Source organism: Orycteropus afer, unplaced genomic scaffold, assembly GCF_000298275.1.
Source record: "Orycteropus afer afer isolate SDZICR_OR568_19922 unplaced genomic scaffold, OryAfe1.0 scaffold00187, whole genome shotgun sequence".
In the NCBI taxonomy this organism is placed as follows: Eukaryota; Metazoa; Chordata; class Mammalia; order Tubulidentata; family Orycteropodidae; genus Orycteropus; species Orycteropus afer.
The window spans coordinates 811,346-820,434 of record NW_006921774.1 but is presented as its reverse complement, the minus strand read 5'-3'; the positions used below and the strand labels follow the sequence as shown (position 1 = coordinate 820,434).

At 37.4% G+C, this 9,089-nt stretch overlaps 1 protein-coding gene across 1 annotated transcript in view; it reads left to right on the top strand.

Moving 5' to 3' along the window:
* NBAS (NBAS subunit of NRZ tethering complex) overlaps nucleotides 1–9,089 on the top strand; it is a 750,019-nt gene that overhangs the window by 251,246 nt on the left and 489,684 nt on the right. The window contains exons 16-19 of the mRNA XM_042781864.1: nucleotides 419–544; nucleotides 3,891–4,042; nucleotides 5,263–5,403; nucleotides 5,668–5,746. Of these exons, the coding sequence (XP_042637798.1) occupies nucleotides 419–544; nucleotides 3,891–4,042; nucleotides 5,263–5,403; nucleotides 5,668–5,746 (498 nt within the window). The remainder of the gene's footprint in view (nucleotides 1–418; nucleotides 545–3,890; nucleotides 4,043–5,262; nucleotides 5,404–5,667; nucleotides 5,747–9,089) is intronic.

Genomic DNA, 9,089 nt, shown 5'->3' with positions numbered 1-9,089 from the left:
GGGCAATCTACTTCCGTAGTGATACTGCCTCGGCAACCCAAGGAGGGGTCACTATGAATGGGATCTGACTCGATGGTACATAACAACAACAACAGCAACAACTTGTGTTCTAATTATTTGTTCTCTTCCCGAAGTGTCATGGGAGGATCCCATGAACTAAGAGTCAAGCTGGTTTTGCTGTCACACAGGACAGTTCACCTTCTAGTGCTTATATTTCTGGTGAAGTGCTAAAAGAAATAACCTGATCTCTCCGCCTCTAGAAATGTTTGTGAATTTCTGGTTCTGCATCATACATGAGAATAATTAGTAATGCATAACATGTGAAAGGATTATAATTCTTCATGGATCACTGCTTTTTAGTGAAACTGTGAATAATTCAGTAATGTGACATTTTTTGCTTCCATTTCATTGCCTAAAGATTGAAAGTGAAGAATATGAGGAAGCCTTGTCTCTGGCTTATACCTATGGCCTGGATACTGATCTAGTATATCAGAGGCAGTGGAGGAAGTCAGCAGTCAACATTGCTTCAATTCAGAATTACTTGGTATGTCTAAGTATTTTGATAATGTGGTAAAATTCAAATGCATGGTATATATTTTGGTTATAGGCCTTCATTTTAGGGCATTTTACATTGCTGACTTTTCTATACCTGAAGAAATGGAGTTTACTGAACTGGAAAAATTGTCTTGTTATCAGATTCTATTGCCTCTGCACCTGGAATTTGAAGCTGAAGACATGTGAGCAAATAAATACTCACCAATAAACCAGAACCTGCTTTTTTTGGCCTAGCATCCCCTCAGATAGCTCTTTCACCAATATCAGGGTACAATTATGTGCCAGGAACTGTATAGTAATTTCAACAGGGAAAGTTTTGATACAGAGAATTATTACCTAGTCATAAGGGAGTGGCTATAAAGTGATAAAGAGAACTCTAAAGAATATGTTCAGCCTGAAGGAGAGTACTAAGAGTCATGCTGGTTTTGCTGTTATACTGGACAATCCACCTTCTATCTATCATATTTCTGATGAAGTGCTGAAAGAAATAACCTTAGAAGGGTTGAAGGCCCTCCTCTCCAAGGCTGGATTCAGAACTCATTGGAGAAGGTGTGATAGCAGCCCTTTGGGTGGAGAAGCTCTCTGTGTTGTGTCAGGCCACAGTTGTTAGTCTATAGTTGCCAGCTGACAAACTTTGGTGCCTGGGTGATCACTGGAAATCTGTCCATAGGAGTGACACTGAAACTCAATGGGCAGTTTTCACAGTGATAGGAAGGGGGTAGTGAACATCACTGTATGTCCTCTGTCTACATCGCTGGCTGTAATGAAGCAAGAAGAAAAGAATCAAAGCATACCAGGACCAGAAGTGGGGACCTTTTCTTCTTCAGTGGTTCTTTAGCACCCTCTGTTGACAAGCTTTATTTTGTGTTAGTTACAAAGGAAAAATGTTACTGCAAGTCAGGGTTAAAACCCCACTGCCAATTCTGACTCATAGCAGCCCTATAGAAGAGAGTAGAGCTGCCCCGTAGAGTTTCCAAGGCTGTAAATCTTTACAGAAGCAGACTGCCTCATCTCCTTTGGAGTGACTGGTGGGTTCAAACCACCAGCCTTTTGGTTAGCAGTCAGATGCTTTAACCATTGTACTACCAGAGCTCCAAAGCATGGTTAGAAGGGTAGATTTAGAGTTGAGAGGCAAAAAATATGTAACTGGCACATTAAATTTATGAAATTCCCCTTTTCTGTTTAAATCCCACAACTGTGCCCTTCCTTATACCTGTCTTCCATAGTTAAGTTATTATATAGCTTATATGTTTTGACCCTTGAGTTTTTGAGAGGGATTAATTAGTTGGATTGATGGAAAGCTTTTAAAAATATGTGTCTTTTGATCTGACCTTTTGAAAGGAAAATGCCTTTTACTCTTAGGAATATTCTAAGAAATACTGGGGAAACTCCATGATAATTATTTTAGCTACAAATTTATGTCCACAGATAATTTAAAATAAATGAAAAACATACTCTGGAAAATATGTATGGAAAAATATGTTTCAACCAAACAGAACGATAGATTATTTCTATAGGTAAGATATCAGAGATAAAGGAAGAGAAAGTTGCTTGAATTTCCTCAGGAAATCAGAACAACAATCCTGTATTATGTTTCTTTTTTTGCATTTGTGACTTGAGACCATGAGAACGTATGTTCACACTTACTCATATGTGTTGACATTTTCTGGGTGCATGATAGTAGAGGACAGTCTTGGTTCCTTAGGAACTTACAAATGTTAGGAGAGGCAAAGCAAGTAAAATTTTATTGGGAAAATATTTAATTCAGATACATAAACATGTAGGTAAGCATTAAGAACAAAAGAGAAAAGCTATCCTAGAGACAGCAAAGGGGTATGTTGTTATTGTTGTTATGTCCCGTGGAGTTGGACCCGACTCACAGTGACCCCTCCTTGGGTTTCTGAGGAGGTATCACTATGGAAGTAGATTGCCCAACCTTCCTTCCGAAGAGTGGCTGGTGGGTTTGAACTGCCAGCCTTCTGGTTAACACTCAAGTGCCTTAGGCACAATGCTACCAGAGCTCCTGTGAAGAGGTATAGGAGAGGCATAAATATGGCCTTTGCTTTTAGAGAACCTACAATCTTACTGAAAAGACACAGTGAATATAGGAGGCTCTATACAGTGAATAGGTTTGCGTATGGATTGGAAAAGATTTAAAGTACATCTTCTAGAATTAGAAGTAAGGAAGGCATTCTTAAATGTAGGACAAATGGTATAAGAAAATTGAAGGAGGGGAAAAAAAAAAAGCATTGATCATGAAGCCATCAACTACATCTGTCTTATGTTCACTGCTTTATTATGTCAAGTTCAGTGCCTGGCACAAAATAGATACTCAGTAAATATTTCTTTAATGAATAAATATCATCCATAAGTAAACCAGTCTCCTGGAGCTGACATTCGATAATAGTGAATATTGGAAAGTATGATAGAAAAATATTGAGAAGACATTGAAGCCTTTTTTTAAGTCTTTTGGATAATGGAGAGCTGTTGTGGATTTTTGACTGTGGCATGACAGAAGAAGATGGTGTAGAAGATGACCTGGAATGGAAAGAGAAAGGTGAAGGGGAAACCCTGCTAGGGGCAGGGGACTCCTACCATGTCCCAGGTATAACATGCTGATGATTTCAACTGGTAGGAGGCCATAAGTATGGAAAAGGGGGATGAATGTAAGAGTGATTTGAAGAAAGAATTGGTACAATGAAATATGTAAATGAATATAGAAGATGAGTCAAATTCTACTTTAAATTTGTAAGCATAAAAGAAGAGGCCAAGTCAGGGATTTTGAATATAGTTGAGAGGGAATAATAGAACCTTGAGCTTTCCAAGGAGCAGGACACTATGGCTTTTTTTGTGATTAGGTTATCATCCACACTGTGAAATACATCTCATGGTCAAGTAAATAGAGAACCTTGATGTACTATGCCTCATTAGTTTTGATTCAAAGTCAAACACTAAGTCGTAAATTCTTGTTACAATTAGATATATCATATCTTCCCTTCTTTATTTTGTACTCTGTTATACATTCAAGTTGCAAACCAAGGACCACTATAAAATGTTGGACAGATCTTTTTTCATCTCCAAAGAAAAGTACTGAGCTTTGTTTCAGTGTGGCTCATTAGAAGAAAAAAGAGAACAGTTGCCATCATATTCCACACATCCAATTCTAATTGGCATTAGCGAGGTAGCTTTTTCAGGTTATGCTTCTTGAGCAGCTACCTGTGTCCAAATATTAAGTAACTAATACTTCAGGTATAGTTTTATAGTTCTGGAAGTCAGGTGTTGTAAGATGTCATGGGTTTTTTAATGCCTCTGTTTTTCATTTTCTTTGTATCTAGAGTAAAATAAAGAAACGGTCATGGGTTCTTCATGAGTGTTTGGAAAGAGTTCCTGAAAATGTGGATGCTGTGAAAGAACTACTTCAGTATGGATTAAAAGGCACCGACCTGGAGGCTCTTGTAGGAATAGGGAAAGGAGTAGATGATGGCAGGTTGGTTACAGAAAGATTTGTATTCTAAAGCAAGTGTGAGTGTGAAAACTTTTAAGATGAAACACTGGAAAAAGTAAATGTTTGTGTATTTATGTTATTCTATTAGGAAGCCATTGCTTTTGATCAATGCATCCTTATTGGAGGTCATAACAATCTTTCTTGTAAGTTAGATATGTCTGCATACGATAGCTTGATATTGAGAACAGATCAGATTCTACGAACTCCTGTTAAATGCTGGCCATTTCTAAGCTCTGGGCTTAAGGCAGGTAGTTGGGTTTGCTTACTAATGAAATGAATGAGCTTTGGCAAGTTTAAGCTTCACTTTACTCATCTGTAATTCTGTCCCTCCTCCACAGAATTACTGTGAGCGATTAAATTATGTATCTTGGGGAAAAAACCAAAAACCAAACTCACTGGCGTCTAGTCAATTCAGACTCATAGTGATCCCTCTTGGGTTTCTGAGGTGGTATCTCTGCAGAAATAAATTGCCCAGTCTTCCTTTGAGTCTTGGGAAAGCACCTCATAAACTTTTAAGCACCATACAAATGCCAGTTAGTAATAATAGTAGTTATTCGACAAGAGGCATTGCTCACTGGACATTTGGAGCTTCTTTTGAAATATATGACAATTTGTTGTTGTTGTTGTTGTTATGTGCCGTCGAGTCGGCCCTGACTCATAGCGACCCCTCCTTGGGTTTCGAGGCAGTAACACTATGGAAGTAGGATTGCCCAACCTTCCTTCTGAGGAGTGGCTGGTGGGTTTGAACCACCAACCTTCTGGTTAGCAGTCAAGTGCTTTAGCCACTATGCTACCAGAGCTCCTGTATATATATCTGATAAATAATCTAAATGAAATTGACATTTATTACTGCTTTAAGACCTTAAGTAGAAGTGATTCATATATTAAATTCTGTTGGCAACAGTTTCTTCATTGGCTACTTTACATTGGGTGAATATATAACTTCATTTTTTCCTAAATAGGTTTATTTTCTGGATTTTTTTCATTTCTATATTTGATGATTACTGATACCTCTTTGCCCATTTTGTGGATGTAATAACTGCTTGTAACAGAGAAAAGTATTCTTTCCAATTAGTTGTTTCAGTATCTGTAGAAATCACTTTGATAATAAAATCAGTCAAAAAGGGGAAATAAACTTCTTATTTCATGGACTTAAACAATTAGTCTATTAAATTGATTTTGATTTTGTTTTTTTCTTGCAGATTTACATTACCTGGTGAAGTAGACATTGACAGCATCTCCTATGAGGAGCTTTCACCTGATGAAGAAGAGCCTGCCAAGAGCAAAAAGGAAAAGGAGCTCATGAAGAGACATGAACTACTTAAATTAGTGGACTTTTCAAAGTAAATTATTTTTGTTACTCATTTAGAAAAATGATTTCTTTCAAATTACTTGTCATTTCAGTGTGTCCTTTACTAGTAATAAGTGTTTTAATTATTTCATCAACTTCAATCAAATACATTTTCTATTATTCTTCCTTTGTGGTTTTGGGTGCTGTTCTGCAAATTTTGGGCTCAATGGAATATTAATCATTTTTGTTCTGTTTTAACTCCTGGAGAAACAGGCTTTATATAAATATAATTACCTAATATACTTTTCCAAAACAGGTTAACACTGGAACAAAAGGAACTTTGCCGTTGTAGACTGAAATTATTAACCTACTTAGATCGACTTGCAACCTACGAGGTAAGGGGATAATTTTAATCAAGCCAATTATGTTCATTAGAACTGTCATTATAAATCCTTTGGCTGTCCTAATATCTGATATTATTGTTCATTAGAAATATTTATATGGGAACAAAATCACTTCTGACAGAAGCAGGTTCTCTTGGATACCACTTTTGGTGAGAATTCAAAAACCAAACTCAATAAAACAAACCTCACTGATAGTGAAAGGGCAGACATTGTTTTGTTAGACTAGGGAATAGAAATGCTTTAGCCGTTTCACTGCATCTGTTTCTTGGATTTATAGTCTTTGTCATTTCCTTTTCTTTTTTATTATCATTGTAAGTTTCATTAAAATTTTTTTCTTAATTGTGATTTTGGTGAAAGTTTGTAGTACAAATTGGTTTTTCCATTCAGCAATCCATATAGATTCTGTTTTGTGACATTTACTGCAATCCCCACATGGTAACAGCATTCTTCCTTCTTCTTTCTTGCACCCACTGCTTTCCTTTGTCTTTCCTTCCCATCCCCTCCCACCTTCCTAGCTATATCCCTGGGCAAATGATGTTCTCTTGATCTCATATGCTTAACATTACTTACTGTTCACCTTGTAGTTCTAGCTATCATTTGGCTGTCAGTTGAGTCACAGAGGTTAAGTTCAGTTCCTAGCTTGGCGAGTGCCTAAGAGCCATAGTCTTGGAGGTTCCACCAGCTTTCATAAGACCAGTAAGCCTGTTTTTTTTTTAATGATCTTGAGTTTTGTTCCACATTTCCCTGCACTCTATCTGGGATTTCCTATTGTGATCCCTTTCAGAGCAGTCAACGGTGGTAGCCAGGCACCATCTAGTTCTTCTAGTCTCAGGTTCATGGAGGCTGGGGTGGTCCATTAATCCTTTAGATTAATTTCCTTGTGTCTTTGATTTTTTCACTCTGCTTTGCTCCAAATGGGAAAGGACCAATAGTTGCACCTTACATGGCCACCCTCAAGCTTGTACGATCCCAGTTGCTACTCACCAAAATAAGATGTAGAACGTTGTCTTTGTGGACTAATTGACCTTACTGTCCCCAAATACTATGTTCCTGAGCCTCAATAACTAGTGACTCACTCCCTTAAGATGTTTGGTTATGACTATGATGTTTTCATAACTTTGTCCCTGTATGCCATACTACATTTGTGGATATATTTGCAGAATATATAAATACATACGTAAAGATAGCCTCTCTGAAAGCTATATATATTTGTGGTGTAGTCCCATTCATTTTCCTACCCCTCTTCAGATTGAGTGTCTATCCATGTATCCACTCAAAAATTGCTGTTCCATGTATCCACTCATAAGTTATTGTTATTACTTTTATTGCAGGATTGTGTATGTAATAATATTAACCTTTGTAGCCTTTACTTCTTGTGCTGCTCTGTTTATCTTTCACTGCCTTGATCATTCTGTGCTAATCTCTCCCTTATTTATATTGCCTTTCTTGTTACCCATTAATACATTTCTACCTTCTAGTTAGTGGTTTTCCCTCTATTCCTCTCCCACCCCGGATATCCTTCAAGGAACAATTCTTTATGTGTGTAAAACATTTTCTTAACTTTTTATAGTAATGGTTTCATACAGTATTTGTCCTTTTGTGATTGACTAATTTCACTCAGCATAATGTCCTCTATGTTCATCCATGTTATGAGATGTTTTGCAGATTGATTATTCTTTAATGTTTTGTAGTATCCCATTCTGTGTATGTACCATAATTTGTTTATCTATTCTTCCATTGATGGGCACATAGGTTGGTTCCACCTTTTTGATATTGTGAACAGTGCTGTGATGAACATGGGTGTGCATATATCTGTTCACATCATGTCTCTCTTATTTCTTGAGGATATATATCTAATAGTGGGATTGCTGGACCATGTTGTTGTTCTTGTTAGGTGCTGTTAAGTCAGTTCTGACTCATAGGGACCCTGTGAACAACAGAACAAAACACTGACCAGTCCTGTGCCAGCTTTACAGTCCTTGCCATACCTGAGTCCATTGTTGCAGCCATTGTGTCAGTCTATCTCGTTGAAAGCCTTCCTCTTTTTTGTTGACCCTCCACAGTAGGTGAGACCAAGTCTAGCCGTTCTTACTTCCAAGGAGCATTCTGGCTGTACTTATTCCAGGACAGATTTGTTAGTTCTTTTTGCAGTCCATAGCACTTTCATTATTCTTCACCAACGCTGAAATTCAAAAGCATCAACTCTTCTTCTGTCTTCCTTGTTCATTGTCCAGCTTTCACATGCATTTGAGGCAACTGAAAATACCCTGGCTTGGGTTAGGCGAACCTTTGTCTTCAAAGAGACATCTTTGCCCTTCAGCACTTTAAAGAGGTCTTTTGATGAGACAAAGTATATGTGAACTGCTGTATGGAAAGTGAATTTACTCTGTAAATCTTCACCCAAATCACAATAAATAAAATAAAATTAAAAAAAAATAATAAAATAAAGAGGTTTTTTGCAGCAGATTTGCTCAGTGCAATAATGCCATCTGATGTCTTGACTGTTGTTTCCATTGGTGTTGATTGTGGAATAAGGAATATGAAATCTTTAGCAACCTCAATCTTTTCTCCATTTATTGTGATGCTGCTTATTGGTCCAGTTGTAAGGATGTTTGTTTTCTTTATGTTGAGATGCAATTCATACTGCAGACTGTGTCTTTAATCTTCATCATTAAGTGCTTCAAGTCAACTTCACTTTCAGCAAACAAAGCTGTCTTGTCCATATATCACAGGTTGTTAATGAGTCTTCTTCCAATCCTAATGCCACATTCTTTTTCATATAGCCCAGCTTCCCGGATTATTTGCTCAGCATACAGACTGAATAAGTATGGTGAAAGGATACAACTCTGACGCAGTCCCTTACTGATTTTAAACCATGCAGTATCACCTTGTTCTGTTTGAATAACAGCCTCCTGCTCTATGTACAAGTCCCTGATGAGCATAATCAGGTGTTCTGGAATTCCCATTCTTCTCAGTGTTAACCACAATTTGTTAAGATCCACACAATTGAATGCTGGATCATATGGTATTTCTATTTCTAGCTTTTTAAGGAAGTACCCTACCACCTTCCATAGTGATTGTAACATTTTACAATTGCACCAGTAGTGTGTGAGGCTTCCAATCTCTCCACACCTTTGCCAGATTTGTTGACTTCTGTTTTTTTGAACTTGGTTATTAATGCTGCAGTGAAATAATAACACATTGTTGGTTTGATTTGTATCTCTGTAATGGCTAATGAAAGGATACAACCCTGATGCACTCCCTTCTTGATTTTAAACCATGTAGTGTCCCCTTGTTCTGTTCGAACGACAGCCTCCTGGTCAAGGTACAGATT